The following is a 19,234-nucleotide window of genomic DNA, read 5'->3' on the forward strand; positions in this document are numbered from 1 at the left end:
TTGGCGACACCAGGCTGAGGATTCGCCATAGATTACCTGACATTTTCCTTATGGTTGGGGAAAAACTCGGAAAAAACCCAACCAGGTAATCAGGCAAAGCGGGACTCGAACCCGCGCCCGAACGCAACTTCCAATCGGCAGGCAAGCGCCTTAGCCGACTGAGGTACGCCAGTGGCCAAATATCAATAATAATATTAATAATAATAATAATAATAATAATAATAATGATGATGATGTGAAGGGCCATCACAACCGATGTACTCTGATGGAATAAATATCATATCATATCATATCATATCATATCATATCATATCATATCATATCATATCATATCATATCATATCATATCATATCGTATCGTATCGTATCGTATCGTATCGTATCGTATCGTATCATATCATATCATATCATATCATATCATATCATATCATATCATATCATATCATATCATATCATGTGTGTTCTTTAAATATTAGTAAAATTGTATCGGCTTCTTTTGTTTCTGGCTAAGTGGAAGAGAAGGCCTGATGGCCTTAACTTCGCCAGAATAAATAAATAAATAAATAAATAAATAAATAAATAAATAAATAATAATAATAATAATAATAATAATAATTATTATTATTATTATTATTTATTAAATATTTGGGGCTAAGAGGAATGAAGGTACAGGAGAATGGAGAAAGTTACACAACACAGAACTGCACACATTGTATTCTTCACCTGACATAATTAGGAACATTAAATCCAGACGTTTGAGATGGGCAGGGCATGTAGCACGTATGGGCGAATATAGAAATGCATATAGAGTTTTAGTTGGGAGGCCGGAGGGAAAAAGATCTTTGGGGAGGCCGAGACGTAGATGAAAAGATAATATTAAAATGGATTTGAGGGAGGTGGGATATGATTATAGAGACTGATTGATCTTGCTCAGGATAGGGACCAATGGCGGGCTTATGTGAGGGCGGCAATGAACCTCCGGGTTCCCTAAAAGCCAGTAAGTAAGTATTATTATTATTAATTATTATTATTATTATTATTATTATTATTATTATTATATATCATGTCATATCATATCATATATAATAATAATAATAATAATAATAATAATAATAATAATAATAAAGGTAAAGGTATCCCCGTAACATGCCATGAGGGCACTTGGGGGGAATGGAGGTAGAGCCCCATGCTTTTCATGACCTCGGCACTAGAATGAGGTGGTGTGGTCGGCACCACGCTCTGACCGCCTTTTACCCCCGGGAAAGACCCGGTACTCAATTTTATAGGAGGCTGAGTGAACCTCTGGGCCGTTCTGAAAGTTTGGCAACGAGAAAAAATCCTGTCGAACCCCGGACCTTCCAGTCCGTAGCAGCTGCTCTACCAACTGAGCTACCCGGCCGCCCAATAATAATAATAATAATAATAATAATAATAATAATAATAATCATCATCATCATCATCATCAATATCAGCATAATTATGACTTCATGGTTTAGGCTGTAAAGCCTGTTTCGTCTTCACGTTGAATTCAACTCCACCTCTTCCATGTGAATTATTTGATTCAAGTTCCCCTCGTACAGCTACCAACGCTATGCTGAGTATTCTGGTTAGTCCAATGTTGTGGAGTAACGGTTAGCATGGCTGACCGTGAAACGAACCGATCCGGGTTCAAATCCTAGTTGAGAGAAGTTACTGGGTTGAGGTTTATCCGGGGTTTTCCCTCAACCCATTAACAGCAAAATGCTGGGTAACTTTCGACGCTGGACCCTGGAGTCACTTCGCTGGCATTCACCTTCAAATCATTCAGAAGCTAGACAACCTTAGCAGTCGATAAAGCATCGTAAAATAACCAATTTCATAAAAATATATATTTCGGTTGAGGGGCTGCCTCCTTAGAACCTCCAGCACAGCTCGCTTGTGTACTAACCCCGTAAGCAAGGCCGTCTCTTCCGCCTTATCGAAGTCGCTGAGGACTTTCTCCTGTATCCCCAGGGATGAGCCTCCAAATTTGTCCCCTGAAGGATAGGTGCTTCATTCTAGGCGGTTGTGTATGACTCCCACTCAAACATATTGTTACGAATTCATTTTCTGTGTTATTCAATTTGAAGAACCGTGGCATACATTGCAATAAATCAATGGGAATTTTCTATGGAGACGTTTTCTAAAATCGGCAGCATTGTCCAGACAAAGAAATTTCATAACACAGTTTCGAGTCCCAAGACTTAAAAAGATACCCAAACAGATACAATTTTTAAAAGGGTTAGCAGTTTTGGGCCCGGTTTCTTCAACCTTTGTTAAATTATAACAATATGTTATTCCATGTTAACTGTAAACTTAACAGTTGAAGAATTTCTTTAACTGCTGTTAGTACTAACAGGCTGTTAAAACCCATGTTAATTTAACTGCCCAATTTCATGCAGTTAAATCATTTAACTCTCTGTTAGCATAGAAGTATTCCACTTGCCTGGTGCGTTAGATGCTGAACTTATATATCTTGATTATTTAGAAAATGATATCCATGAATACATAAACAAAGCGGATAATTTCTGTGATTTGACAGAACAGAAGTTCATACAAAGGTATAACTTAGGCTATTTTCTGCCAAGCCACTTTTCGCTTTCAACTTAGATCCGTTTATTTGTTTATTCTCATTAATTGGTTTATACTGCGAAATTATTTCCAGCAGAAGGCTTCTCTAGAACGAAGAGAAATTAGTCCCACGATTTCTTTTTGTTCCAGTGTTTTCCATTTCACAACAGCAATACCAATACGCCATTCCACGCTATTGTGATACAGACGACGGAAAGAAGCAGAAATCAAACCTGAGAGAATAGAAAGACTTCTATCCTCTCTGAAGCAAACAACGGAAAAAAGCGAGAATCGCAATTGTCAGAGTTCAGAAAATAGAAGTGAGTCTATACTTGGTTATAGGTTATGGTTAAACTCTAGAATCTCTGGTCCTAACAGAGAGTTAACAAACAGAATGTTAAAATGTGAAATGTAAAGTTGAAGAAACGTAATATTTTTTATAGCAATTCATACTTTTAACTTACAGTTAATTAACGCTATGTTAGGTGTATTTTAACAAAGGTTGAAGAAACCGGGTCTTAGTGTTCATAGCAGTGTTAACTCATCTTGACTATAATTAGATCATATCCTTGAAGCTATTATGTATGGTTATGAAATGAGAGAGTTGTACCAGTTGCTTACAGTAAACCATTAAGAAGTTCGCAGTCTTAGGAAGCAGCCTGTACAAGTCATCCAATAATTACCCGATCGATATTCTTAGCATATCCAATAAACTACTCCTACGAGCTGCTGCCGACTCTGTCGAAAGTCTATGGCATGTAATAATAAATAAATAAGCACACTAAGGTATACAACTCTTGCCATGTTTTCTCAAGATGATTCTGTTTTATAATTCAGGGCAACTAACAACATAAATAGCGTTGCTTTATTGTAGCTCGAACACACAATTGATCTGGGTTGCTGAACTAATATAAATTATGAGGTCAGTTAGCGCAAGACAAATGGCACTATTAACTCCCACATACCCGCAATACAATTATATTTATCGGCCACTCTCATGGTGGCCGACATATCGACGTTTGCAAACTATTCCAATTTCATTAACAGTTCTATTATCCCCTCCAAATCGTGTAGGCCTACACACCGCAGGCCGGATATGGCTGGCACAGTTCGGTTCTGCAGATGCTGTGGGATTCTTCTGGATGAAGAAGGCTTTCTACAAGTAATTTGGTTTAATTTTGAAACCCATTTTTATTTACAGACTATGTAAAGTAATTTCACAAACTAACACATAGTAACTTACTTACTTACTGGCTTTCAAGGAACCCAGAGGTTCATTGCCGCCCGCCATTGGTCCTTACCCTGAGCTAGATTAATCCATTCTCTATCATCATATCCCACCTCCCTCAAATCCTTTTTAATATTATCTTCCCATCTACTTCTCGGCCTCCCCAAAGGTCTTTTTCCCTCCGGCCTCCCAAATAACACTCTATATGCATTTCTGGATTCGCCCATACGTCCTGCACGTCTCAAACGTCTTGATTTAATGTTCCTAATTATGTCAGGTGAAGAATACAATGCGTGCAGTTCTGTGTTGCGTAACTTTCTCCATTCTCCTGTAACTTAATCCCTCTTAGTCCCAAATATTTTCCAAAGCACCTTATTCTCAAACATCTTTAACCTATGTTTCTCTCTCAAAGTGAGAGTCCAAGTTTTACAACCATAAAGAACAACCGGTAATATAACTGTTATATAAATTCTAACTTTCAGATTTTTTGACAGCAGACTGAATGACAAAAGCTTCTCAACCGAATAATAACAGGCATTTCCCATATTTATATTTATTTTTTTATAATTGGGTTATTTTACGACGCTGTATCAACATCTAGGTTATTCAGCGTCTGAATGATATGAAGGTGATAATGCCGGTGAAATGAGTCCGGGGTCCAGCACCGAAAGTTACCCAGCATTTGCTCGTATTGGGTTGAGGGAAAACCCCGGAAAAACCCTCAACCAGGTAACTTGCCCCGACCGGGATTCGAACCCGGGCCACCTGGTTTCGCAGCCAGACGCGCTAACCGTTCCTCCACAGGTGTGGACTCCCATATTTATTCTGTGTTTAATTTCCTCCCGAGTATCAATTATATTTGTTACTGTTGCTCCAAGATATTTGAACTTCTCCACCTCTTTAAAAAGATAAACGGAAGATAACGGAAGATGACAGGAGCGATATCAGCCGGAAGGTAGAGAGAATTGCGGATTTCCTACAAAATAAACTTGAAAAACTGATTGAGGAAAAGATAAAAGAAAGTCTTGGAAATGCCACAACACGTAGAGAACTGAGATCAACAGCGGAGGAAAGCAGAGATCAACAAGAAGAAGGAAACAAACCGGATAGCCCTACAATAGAAAAGCGGGAAGGTAAGAATGGAGAACCACGGCACTGGGATGGGCAGGAAGACGAAGTGGAGGGCACATGGACCCGGGTGACTTATGGTAGAAGTAACAGAACCAATAGAACACAAGGGGCCAAACAAACAATCGGAACAAACACCAGAATGGATGAGGACATTCAAGCAGCTCAGAGATACGCATGGCTCTTCCTAGGCAGACTCAAAGAAGACACAACAGCTGATAAAGTTAAAAAATACCTGCACAAAAATGGAATACAAGGAAACACAATCTGCGAAGAAATAGAGAGTAGGGGAAGGAACAAAGCCTTCAAACTGGGAATCCCCTTAGAATACCTAGGGGAGGCAAACGACCCCAATTTCTGGCCAGAAGGAGTCGTTGTAAGACGCTACCGCTTTCGGAGAACATATCAAAACGAAGGAGTCTCACTCGACTATTAATGTTCTTAACTGGAATGCAGAAGGGCTAAAAAATGCCCTGAAATACATAGAAAAAGAAGATCTACTTGAACATGATATATTGGTTTTCTCAGAGACATTTGCAACGGAGCCGATTAACATAGAGGGATACTACGGACTGCACTCATACGGAAGGAAAACAGACGGCAGACCGACAGGTGGAGTATCGTGCTATCTGAGGCCATCACAAGGGAACTTTAAAGTAATACATAAAGAGGAAGACGTACTTACAGTGAGAACAGACAACATCACAGTCGCTGCAGTGTACATCAGACCGCAAGCAACCACGGAAGAAGTGATCGAAACCTTAATGACAGCAATAACGGACACAGGAAGGGACGAAAGCGTCATAATAGTAGGGGACCTCAACTGCAGGATAGACAAGGTGAACGCAAAGACAGAAATAGTCCTGGAGACACTAAGAGACGAGGGGTTCATACTAACCAATAAGAGAGAAACGCCAACATATATAGCGCACAACGGGACAAGTGCAATAGATCTACTGCTGTACAGAGGAAAGGATTTAAAATTTATAGAACAAAAAGGCCTATGGTACTCCAATTTCACACCCATGAGGAAACATATACCGATGTCAACGAGGCTAGAAAGGGAAAAGCCGAGAACAAGACAGAACAAGGAAAGCCCTCAGAACAGGCTATCAAGAATACTGGATGTAGAACAAATACAGAACAATAAGGAGAGCATCGAGGAAGCGAGAGAGAGAATAAAAGAAGGGCACCTAGATAGAGCACTCGACATAACAAACAACCTCATAAAGAGCGCCTGTCAACCAGCACAAAGAAGAAGGGCGCAACCGTGGTTTGATAGGACGTGCTACGAGGAACGGAAGGAAACGCTACGAGCACTAGTCAAGGCGAAGACATCCAAAAATCCAGAAGACCTGACAAGATACGCCGAGAAAAGAAAACAGTATAAATACACAATCAAGGTCAAAAAAGACAACTACGTGGAAAAGAAAGCACAACAAATGATAGAAGAAGCAGAGAAGGACCCTTTCCGGGCATTAAAGCGGAAACCGAGAGGAGTGATGAAAGAAATACCGATTCAAAATTGGCAAAATCACTTCGCCCAAGTACTGAATAAGGGAAACAGAACGGAAGCATACGAAGCAAGTACCCCCGAAGACGCGGAAACAGGGGACCGGGGAATGGAAATCACGGAGGACGAAGTCACCGAAGGGATCGGAGAAGCCAAAAATAGAAAAGCCACAGGCCGGGATCAAATAGCGTACGAACATCTAAAGGCATCAGCAGACATATTTAAAACAGTATGGAAAGAGTTGTTTAATAAATGTTTGGAGATGGGATCCGTACCAGAGCAATGGAGAAGGGCAACCCTGAAAATTCTGTACAAAGGCAAAGGAAGCACGGAAGACATGAACTCCTACAGAGGGGTGGTACTGGAAAACACCTTATTCAAAATATTTATGAAAATATTGACAAACAGACTGACGGACATCACCCAAATAAGCATACCAGCAAGTCAGTTCGGATTCAGGAAGGGTATGTCCACCCTACAAGCAGCGTCTGCACTATTATACGAGATCGAAGAAGCCCTTAGTAAGCCGAAAGGAAAGTACTATGTAGTTTTCATAGATTATGAAAAAGCTTTCGACTACATAAATAGGAATATACTACGCAGGAAGCTAAAGGACATGATTGGGAACGATCACCCCATTGCTGGAATAGTGGAAGACATAATGAGGCGAAATTGGCTCGAGATAAGCGATGAAGTGGCAGCATCAGACGAGGTTATACAGACCAACGGGGTAATGCAAGGAGACCCAATTAGCCCGCTGCTATTTAATATAATGACAGCAGACATTGGGAAGGCAATGGAAGGAAGCACGCTGATAATGTACGCGGACGACATGGCCATCGGCTCCGCAAACAAAGAGGCAATCCAGCACGGCATAGACGCAGTACAAAGATGGGCATCCGAAAATGAGTTCGTGATAAATAAAAACAAGACAGTACAAATGGTCTTCAGGAGAGGTGGAAGAGTAGCGGCAAGTGACACCCTCAAGCTAGGCGACGAACCGATGCGACTAGTAAATAAATTCAAATACTTAGGCATTACACTGCAGCCAACCGCAAAGTCTTTCAGCGCACACATACAGGAGAGAGCATCAGCAGCTATAAGAGCAATCTGTAATATCAAGGACATTACAAGACTAAAGCTAGAGACAGCTATGCAACTATTCGAGACAGTGATCACCCCAATCGCTAGCTACGGGCTAGAACTAGTATGGGAGAAGCTTTCGGCGAGCGACATGGAGAGGCTGGAGAAAGTAAAAACTAGATTCATGAAGAGGGCACTAGGTGCAAGCAAATATACACCGAGCAGAATGGTCTACATGTTGGCCAGAGAAACACCATTCCTGGAGGACCTGCGAATCAGGATGATGCTGACAGCAACGGAACCATACAAGGATGTCGCAGAGAGAAGAAAACAGAAGGAAAGAGAGATAGAAAAAGAATTCTTCGCAACAGACGCCATGACGAACAGGGAGTGGACCAGCAGCAACCAACCACAAAGACATGCTATTATAGGATTGGCCACGCACGGTTTCCACCATAAATTGTGCAAGACAGTGAAGTTCCACCAACCGAGTGACTCGTGTGAATGCAAGTTATGTGAACAAAAGTGCGGCAGATATCACTTCAAACAGTGTAGAAGATGGACGGGGTCGTTGAACGACTTGATAAAACAATAATGTTTATTATCAATGCTCTTTCGAGCGCATTTTTTACTTATTATTATTTAAAAAGATAAATTTCCAATTTTTATATTTCCATTTTGTACAATATTCTCGTCACGAGACATAATCATATACTTTGTCTTTTCGGGATTTACTTTCAAACCCATCTATTTACTTGCTTCAAGTACAATTCCCGTGTTTTCCCTAATCGTTTGTGGATTTTCTCTTAACATATTCAAGTCATCCGCATAGACAAGCAGCTGATGTAACCCGTTCAATTCCAAACTCTCTCTGGTATCCTGGACTTTCCTCATGGCATACTCTAGAGCAAAGTTAAAAAGTAAAGGTGATAGTGCATCTCTTTGCTTTAGCCCGCAGTGAATTGGAAATGCATCTGACAGAAAACACATAGTAACAGAAAGTTAAAAATACCCAAGATACTCAAACAATAAAAAATCGACTAAAGAGCATTCAGTTATCATAATAGACGACCATAAAATTCATTAACTTGATTTATTAACTCTTAACCAGAAAGATACACTAAAATCACACTTATAGAAAGATCGGTCTAGGAAACCGGGCATATTTCATTTTTGTTCCCATGAGTAATTTATACACTTCATTCAAGGTAATAGCTTTTTATCAATAAACACATATTTTACAATAAATATAATTCAAAATATTTAATTCAACACAATTTATTTTTATCAATTAACCAGAAGCAGGTTACAGATGTGTTCAGGAGCAGCTGCACTACCCCGAAGTTTTTAGCGGATGTGGTATACCAGGTAGACCTCGAATAATATTGTGTGAAGGCGTTTTTCTCGTTTTTCGTTGGGATTGACTGTATGCATGGTTCTTTGAGTCAGCAATTTTCTAGACGTATACTTTTCAATGAAATGTTTGAAATGTGGATTCTCAAGTTTTAGAACGGAATATTTGCACATATCAGCATCAGTCATAAGTCATAATAAAAAGTGGACTGATATGAAATCGAATCACTAAACAATTTCAGAAGTTCGATGTGTCTTTTATTGTCACAATCTTTTTGTAAATCACGACGCTTTTTAACTTTTATGTCTAACTTACACACTTTACACCGTAATATATTTTCGTCCTTGACTGAAAAATGTAGTCATCTCCGAACTCTTTAAACAAGCAAAAGCAAAGTTACATATTTTATTGGCTGCATTTTAATATACCTTCAGAGTATCTTCACTATATCACAACTGAAATCTAGACGAAAGGTTTAGGCCTATTTTGTAAATATATATGTATAATAGCCATGCTGTCTTGAATCAACCTATTAGAATGAACTAAAGAATATAAAATTCGCATCCATTAAACGCCGAATGAACAGAGCTGTTTCACTGTACATACGAATCTTAAGGTACATCAGTGAAGTAAATAAGTGACATCATTCTATAGCCAGTGTTCCTTAAATCTGTAGCCGCGTCTAAGTAATGTTTTGATGTCTAAACTTCGATCCCTATTTATACGTGAAAAGTACAACTTCCTCAAAACAATGAAAATTTTAGCCTAAAAATATTTTTTCGAGATACTGAGACCTGTATATGCGAAAATATGAACACAGCAGTTTCGGACGCAACTTTACTGCACTCACCTCTTTCCCGCTGCGGTCTTTCCAGCGTGCCCACACGTTACTGCTGAAGCCGGGACGCCAGTACTCCAGCATGTACACCTCTGCGTACTCCTGGCCCAGGCCGTTGCCGAAGCGACCTTGCGTCTGCACCGCCACTACCGCGTACATGGTGTGCAGGTTCACCTCCAGGTACTCCCGCGCGTCCCGGGTCACCATGTGCTTGGGACACCACGCCCCCCCGTTCTTGTCGTGCTTCAGCCTGCAATAATAATAATGATAATGATAATAATAATAACTTAATGATAATGATAATAATAATAATCTGTTAATGATGATGATGATAATAATAATAAGTTAATGATAATGATAATGATAATAATAATAAGTTAATGATAATGATAATAATAATAAGTTAATGATAACGATATTGATAATGATAATAATAATAAGTTAATGAAAATGATAATGATGATAAGTTAATGATAATGATGATAATAATAAGATAATGATAATGATGATAATAAGTTAATGATAATGATGATAATAATACTAATAATAAGTTAATGATGATAATAATAATAATAAGTTAATGATAATGATAATGATGATAATAAGTTAATGATAATGATGATAATAATAAGTTAATGATAATGATAATGATAATAATAAGTTAATGATAATGATAATAATAATAAGTTAATGATAACGATATTGATAATGATAATAATAATAAGTTAATGATAATGATAATGATAATATTAATAATAAGTTAATGAAAATGATAATGATGATAATAAGTTAATGATAATGATGATAATAATAATAAGATAATGATAATGATGATAATAAGTTAATGATAATGATAATAATACTAATAAGTTAATGATGATAATAATACTAATAATAAGTTAATGATAATGATAATGATGATAATAATAAGTTAATGATAATGATGATAATAAATTAATGATAATGATAATGATAATGATGATAACAATAATAAGTTAATGATAATAATGATACTAATAATAAGTTAATGATAATGATAATAAGTTAATGATAATGATGATGATAATAATAATAATAGTAATAAGTTAATGATAATGATAATGATGATAATAATATGATAATGATAATGATGATAATATAAATAATCATAATAATAATAAATATAATAATAATAATAATAATAATAATAATAATAATAATAATAATAATAGGGTAGACGAGGGTAATTGTAAATAGAGGATAATTGTAAACAAATGCTGTGAGAAGTACAAAACTGTCAATATAAACATTTTAATTCGGGGGAATATTTAAATTAACATGTTGGCTAACCTACAAAGCAGTTTGGCGCCAAATAGGAGTAACTGCTTAGTTGTGAACGAATGTTTTGTAAGAGTCCGCAAAAAAAGTTGAGAAAGAATTTTGCTTCATCTTCATTTTTGGCATTGTAAGTAAACGTACAGTGCTATTTTTAAAGAATATGTTGTTTTTATGAGTAATGTATAGTAGTTAACATTTATTACAATGGTTTTGAAATCTCCCATAACCTCAGTTCATTAAATTATGACGTGTTTACATTTGCCCCATAGTTTTAATTGCTTGGGGGTAATTGTAAATATGTTTTACTATGGTTACCAAGAAATTATATTAGAAAGAGAGGATTTAGAGAGGTTGTCACAGATATGAAAAATAGTAACTATAGTTATCGTGATTGAATTTGGCAGCAAATTGAATTGAAAAAAAAAATCAGAAGTTAAAGTTTAGTATTATCTGCAGGTTATCTACCGTCACGTGCTGGGAAAATATGCAAGAGATTTTCTCTGACTGGCTATAATGAGTTTCGCTCAATGTCATAAATAAATAAACAAAATATATGTAAGAGATCGTATTATGGCTGTAACAACTTCTGAGCTTCAGACGGAATAATTTACAGTTGGTCATAAATGTAGTCGGCAAGAGGTTCACCCGAACGCAAGCAAAGCGATTAGCATTTATGAAAAGGATTTCCATGTGATTCACAATACATAATGACAATTACGAATACTTCACAAATACGATGGAAAGTGTTGAGATGAAAGTTGTATGATTTAGCAGTCCTGCAAGTGGCATCATGACGAACTGTCTGCTAGTCATTAAATTCTTCCATGCCATTTATTTCAAATTAAAAATATTTCAGTCTGGATCTTTCTGCTTTAACGATGCCTATACAAATAGACTGAAGTAACAGTGATATGGTACACAAGTTCAACTATATTTATGTCATTGATATACCATCTATCATGGTTAGTACATTACAGTATATCAAGCAACAGCTTTGTATTCTAATTAGTTTCTGTAAGTAAAGAAATGTGAGGGCATGTTGTACTTCATAATGTTGCTAGGATACATGTCCATGTTGTTATACAGCACGTTTCTGAAAGAACGTGACAAACTCATATTAGATATTTCAATTAACCGCATCATACGTTGTAAGGTTTGAAGAGAAGAGGTCCCGATAATATTGATTTATTTTTAGGAACAGATGATAATACCAAAGCTGTATTGGAAAGGGGTGGGTGAAGAAAGAATGATGCTGAAACTGATCAGGAAGAGTAAAATGAATTGGCTGGGTCACTGGCTGAGAAGAAACTGCCTACTGAAGGATGCACTGGAAGGAATGGTGAACGGGAGAAGAGTTCGGGGCAGAAGAAGATAACAGATGATAGACGACATTAAGATATATGGATCATATGCGGAGACAAAGAGGAATGCAGAAAATAGGAAAGACTGGAGAATGCTGGGTTTGCAGTGAAAGATCTGGGTAGAACACTATGAATGAATGAATGAATATTTGATCTCAGTTATTTTATTGCATTTTGGACAATGCTATGCATGTATTAATAATAATAATAATAATAATAATAATAATAATGTTTTATTTTCGCTAGCAGAGTTAAGGCCATAAGGCCGTCTCTTCCACCCAACCAGCCTTAATCAATACAATACATAAATTTAAATTACAAATATTTACACTACACTTCAAAGGTTCTCCAGCAATATTCTTCACTACACATTTATTTAAATTTAGATAAATCTATCTACACTACGCATTTATTTAAATTTAGATAAATCTATCTGAATTTAAATAAATGTGTAGTGAAGAATATTGCTGGAGAACCTTTTAAGTGTAGTGTAAATATTTGTAATTTAAATTTATGTATTGTATTGATTAAGGCTGGTTGAGTGGAAGAGAAGGCCTTATGGCCTTAACTCTGCCAGCGGTTAACCGAAAATAAATAAATAAATGAATAAATAAATAAACAAACAAAATAAACAATAGAAGCAAAGAAGGAAGCAAATAAAGAAACAAGTAAAGAAATAAATAATTAAGTAAATAATCAATTAAATAAATAAATATAAAAATGAGTGAGTGAATGAACAAGTAAATAACTAAATAAATAAATAATAAATAAATAAATAAGCAAGTAAATAAATAAATAAACAAATAAAGATATAAACAAATAAATTAATAAATAAGTAAATAAATGAATAAATAAATAAATAAGTAAATAAATGAATAAACAAATAAAGATATAAACAAATAAATAAATAAGGATGCTGTATGAACTACTAGACCATGCTATGCATGTATTAAAGTTTTACAGAAAATAAATAAATAAATGAATAAATAAATAAAATAAACAATAGAAGCAAAGAAGGAAGCAAATAAATAAACAAGTAAAGAAATAATTAAGTAATAATCAAGTAAATAAACAAATAGATAAATGAGTGAGTGAGTGAATGAATGAACAAATAAATAAATAAGTAAATAAATAAATAGATAAGTAATAAGTAAATAAATAAGCAAGTAAATAAATAAATAAATAAATAAATAAACAAAGATATAAATAAATAAATAAATACTGTAAATAAATAAATAAATAAAATTAATTAAATAAATAAATTAATTAAATAAATAAATTAAGTAAATAAATACATTAAATAAATAAATGAAATAAATTCAATTAAATTAATTATATAAATAATAAATAAATAAATTATTTAGCGTGAATGGAAATGGTAATAGGGAGCTGGAGCAGAGGGTTCGTCACAAGATATGGAAAACCACAGAAAAAAACAAAGAGGTAACTAGCCTAGGCGGGAACAGAACCCACGCCGGTGCGCTGCCCCGGATCAGCAGGCAAACGAGCTTCCGCCTGACACACGCCGGTGGCCCTCATCTTCTTACATGAGTAGGTGTCCTGCGGTTTTACACACCCAATGTTTTGCGCGGTAGAATGTCAATAATGTAAAACTAGACTGAGAAGAATGCCAGTTTCATTGAAAATATGGTAGACACACTTCAAACTGGAGAAAAGGTTGATTATGTCATGAGCACAGCATTATCTCATTCAGACAATCGGAGTTCTATTCCCCAACAGCAGATATCTTTACTTCTACAACAGAATGTATTTTGAAGTAACTGGGACTGACTGTTCACGTTACTGTGTTGATCTCCGTCTACTGAGCGTCTTGCCAACGGCGTGTTATGGTTCAGACACGACATGCATAACACAAGAGAGACTGTGGCAACAAACTGCGCACAAAACACGGCAGTACCGAGAAAACAGATGCATCCACTCTGCATGAGTGAAATGAAGTCTACTACTTGAGGCTATGTCTGGCTTGGAGGATTGAGGGCTTTGCACTTCAAGTAAGAAATGCGTACCAAGAGGAGATTCCGTCATAGGGCTTGTCCTTTTTAGGGTAAATAAAAAATAATAGATCCCTACTAGAAACAACGACAACCAAATTTCTTGGCTTAAAAATCGATAATGTGTTAAATTGGAAAAATTATATTGAAGAAATTAGCCCCAAACTAAATTCAGCTTGTTTTGCTATTAGATCTGTGCAAAAGATAGTAAATATCAATACCTTAAAAACAATACACTTTGCATACTTCCACTCGGTAATGAGTTTTGGAATAATATTCTGGGAAAATTCCACAGATAGTAACAATATATTTCTATTACAAAAAAAGAGTCATTAGAATAATAGTAGGTGCCAAATCTAGGGAATCGTGTAGGGCTATTTAAAAAAACTACAAATAATGCCCATGGCTTGTCAGTATATCTTTTCATTAATAATCTTCCTCGTATGTAATCATGAAAACTTTGTAACTAATTCAACAGTTCATAGCATAAATACACGTCAAAAAATGACTTTCATACTCCATCGGTAAGTCTATCGTGCTATCAAAAAGGAGTGCGTTATATGGCAGTAAACATTTTTAATAGCCTTCCTATCGATATAAAAAATGAAACTGAAAACAAAATTATTTAGGGCCAAATTAAAGAAGTACCTAATTTCTCACGCCTTCTATTCTGTAGGTGAATTCATGACATTCAATAACACTTCATGAAATTGATACTAAAACTATGTGTTGTACTAGTAGACTATATTGCTAATCTCTTCTGTATGCCTATATTTCATCTAGACTTGACTATAAATTAAGACTTTGTAACAGTATCAAGTTTTTTGACTTGTTCCATATTCTAGCTGCAAGCATGTATGAATACCATGGAATGTTAATAAATACAATTCAATACAATTCACAAGCTGTCGGTCCGACGATCGTCCCCGATGATCTAACGGTCATCATGCTGGACTTGGATCCTAGGTTCGCGGCTTCAAATACGACCGAGGGCAATATAATCCTTCGCGTGACTTTCTTCGGGAGGGAAGTACAGCTGAAAGCTCCGTGTCGTAGAGCTCTGACCCTGATGAAGGGCTCCAGATAAAATTAATCCCCAAATACTAAATTCGAACGCTGAATAAACTGAGTAATGTGGAAGTTGTCCTTCGTCTTGACCAGATAAGAAATACTGCAGAAGTAACTAAAAAAAAAAATACGGAGAAAATCTGACCGAATACCGCCATTTGGTTGTTAGTCGAAATTCCGTGAGCGCTGCAATCCGACGCTGTGCTAATAGAGTACGTAATCATTCATTTCTCTGCCTTCTGGAGTAAACGACTGCCCCGCAAAGGTTTGGGATAATGACCTACATCGATCACCCGGGTGTCCGAAACAGAGCCAAGGAACACATGATTCAGACTGTCGATGTAGACAACAGTAAACCACTTCATACAAGACATGGGAATCGACTGCGATTAATATTATCTTGACAAATATGTCGTTTGATACACATTTTAGTAAGTTATGATTGTGCAGTGCACATCCTACGGTGGCTAGGTGGTCAGGCCTTCAGCCTGTCTCGCAGGCAGTCCGAGTTCGAGTCCCGGTCAGGCCTGGGATTTTTAATTGAAAAGCCCAATGACAAGTTTTGCAGTTGGAGTTTTTCTCGGGGTTCTCCCGTTTTTCCATATTCTATCCGCATTTCTCCATTTCGTCATCATTCCATAGCATTCCCCGAACGCTGGCTGGTGACGTACGGAGGGGGCTGGCCTAGAGACGAGTGGGGTTTTCCTCCTCGAAACCTGGGTACCCAGCGAACCTTGGTGCACAGTTTCTACCGAAATTTAATGGACAACCATTCAAAATAGATGTTTCACTCCTGTCCTTATACTTATATGATTTTTGTACAGAGAGCAAGTGCTTATCAAAAATAAAGTTTTTTTTTTTTTTACTGCAAATCCAATCTGTCTATCTTTCAAACTGTGGATTATATAACAATTTTCCTGTTATGAAAACTTTTCTGAAAAATTACAGTTTTGTAGAAAAAGAAATTAATTTTTCGAGAATAGGTGTACTTCTTCTTCTTCTTCTTCTTCAGCTACAGGGATTGGGCCTATTGGCCTGTTCCGTCTTCAAGTCTGAAATCATCTGTCCATCTTATTTTCGGTCTTCCGACATTTCTATATCCTGTTGGTGCATAATCCATAATTTGTTTTCGTAATCTGTCGTTACTCATTCTTGTAATATGTTGGTACCAATTTTGTTTCTGATTTTTAATCTTCTCTTCTAAATTAAAAATATTTAATAATTGTCGGATATTTTCGTTTTTTTGATGATCCAATAAAGTATAACCTGCAACACCTCGTAGGAACTTAATTTCACTTACTTGGATTTTTCTTTTTGATGCGCGGTTTAATGACCAGTTTTCTGAGCCGTAAGTTAATAATGGAACTGCTAGGGTTTTGTAAAATTTTAATTGTATTGAACGCTGTGTTTTATTTCTTAAAGTTCTTATTGTTCCACACATCTGTTGGAATTTGCTCAGCTTACTGTTAATATCCTGTTCACCCAAATAAGATATATTATAGATGTACTTATATCAATGAATTTAGAGACAGTGTTAGATATTCCCTTAAGTCATTCTTCAACATTACAATAATCTGTCTCTTCAATGTCATTTTTTTTACAATGTCAATTTTTTGTTTTCCACCTATGCTTATCTATTTAGACATTGTAAAACATCAAGCTTATCGGCATCTTCAAAATGAAACTAATAAACGCTAACCAAGCAAAAAACATAAACGCGTATATCAATACAAAAACCAAAATATTGAAAACCAATGCCAACATTTGGTTCAACCAACAATGCTTAATACAAAAAGTCACTCCGAAATATGCAACCATCACTAAAAACAGATCTTACACACAACCAGCACAGAAAACCAATAATCAATATCAGAAACTACGAATCAAAAAAGGGATCAAATTCTTACAACATTTAGATAAGCATAGGTGGAAAATAAAAAATTGACATTGTAAAACATCAAGCTTATCGGCATCTTCAAAATGAAACTGTCTCTTCAATTCCACACTCCTGAATTTCGACTCATTTTCACTTTTCTTTTTCTTCAAGGAATTAATCTAACCTTTCCACACTTGTAAAAAACTCTAAAACTGTTTACTAAAATGGAGGGAGTAAGCTGATTGACAAGTTTTCACCAACTTTTAGTATTATGATGTAGCATGTATATACAGTATATGCCGACGACATGACCCTAGCGTCCACATCACGGCAAAAGCTTCAGTCCTCGGTAGACCAATTATCAATATGGGCCCGAGAGAACGAATTAGCCATCAATGTAGACAAAACCGTATACATGATCTTCCGTCGAGGAGGAAGAATAGCAGCTGAAGATGCATTCCGTCTGGAGCACAGGGAGCTACAAAATGTAACCCAATTCAAGTACTTAGGAATCACCGTCCAAACGCATGGGGATACGTATACACAACATGTAAATGAAAGAACCATACATGCTATAAAAGCAAAGCATGAAATACAGCATGTAAGCAAATTATCGCTAGAGACAGCCATGACATTATTCAAAGTCAAAATCAGCCCTATATTGCATTATGGCCTGAACGTCATTTTTTTAGTAGGTTATTTTACGACGCTTTATCAACAGCTTTGGTTATTTAGCGTCTGAATGAGATGAAGGTGATAATGCCGGTGAAATGAGTCCGGGGTCCAACACCGTAAGTTACCCAGCATTTGCTCATATTGGGTTGAGGGAAAACCCCGGAAAAAACCTCAACCAGGTAACCTATCCCGACCGGGAATCGAACCCGGGCCACCTGGTTTCGCGGCTAGACGTGCTAACCGTTACTCCACAGGCGTGGACGCCTGAACATCACATGGGAGAACCTTACAAAGAGCAATTTAAAACGCATAGAACGAGTGGAGGCAACATTTATTAAAAGAGCCCTATCCATATCAGAATATGCTCCATCACGACGCAAATGCTGGGTAACTTTCGGTGCTGGACCCCGGACTCATTTCACCGGCATTATCACCTTCATATCATTCAGACGCTAAATAACCTAGATGTTGATACAGCGTCGTAAAATAACCCAATAAAATAAAAAATAAATCCATCACGACTATGCTACGAAATGTCAAGGGAACCCTTCTATATCGAAGATTTGAGACACCAACTACTGCTCCCGTCCACTGCCCAGTACGAGAATCTCCTACAAGAACTCCGAACGAAGAGGTCACAAATATGGAGCGACTTCTATACAACGGAGGCCATGCTGTCCGACGAGTGGGAGAGACCGTACTACGAACTCAGACCCACCATCACACGCTTCGCAGTGCATGGTTTTCATTTCAAGATCTGCAAAACGACAGGCTACCGTGAGCCCAGTGTGTAAATTGTGCGAAGTGAGGGAGTGGGATATGATGCTAAGCACTGGATTAATCTTTCTCAGAATAGGGACCGATGGCAGGCTTATAATATGAGGGTGGCAATGTACCTCCGGGTTCTCTAAAAGCCATAAGTAAGTAAGGCGCTACAGCTCTTTAAGAGCCCAGACCGACCAGCCGGCTGCAGACCTCACGCGCACATGTCGAAGTAGAAGTGAACGATCATCCAACCAGAATGGAGGTATCGTGTGGTTAGTACGATGACTACTCCAGCCGTTATAGCCGTCTTTCTTAACCAGAATTCGCTACCTATCATAGCTATTCAACTGCATTACGATGCTGGGTGAGCACCGGTCCCCTTAATAATATACTGGCCGAAATTTCATTAGAAAATGTCTTCCACCAC

The 19,234-nt window shown here is 36.9% G+C and overlaps 1 protein-coding gene across 4 annotated transcripts in view; it reads right to left on the reverse strand.

Moving 5' to 3' along the window:
• Ddr (discoidin domain-containing receptor 2) overlaps positions 1-19,234 on the reverse strand; it is a 1,446,713-nt gene that overhangs the window by 490,348 nt on the left and 937,131 nt on the right. For all 4 annotated transcript variants that reach the window (XM_069815692.1, XM_069815694.1, XM_069815693.1 and 1 more), the window contains one exon: positions 9,746-9,983. In XM_069815692.1, coding sequence (XP_069671793.1) covers positions 9,746-9,983 — 238 coding nt within the window. The remainder of the gene's footprint in view (positions 1-9,745; positions 9,984-19,234) is intronic.

The sequence above is a fragment of the Periplaneta americana genome, chromosome 17 (genome assembly GCF_040183065.1).
Source record: "Periplaneta americana isolate PAMFEO1 chromosome 17, P.americana_PAMFEO1_priV1, whole genome shotgun sequence".
Taxonomy (NCBI): domain Eukaryota; kingdom Metazoa; phylum Arthropoda; class Insecta; order Blattodea; family Blattidae; genus Periplaneta; species Periplaneta americana.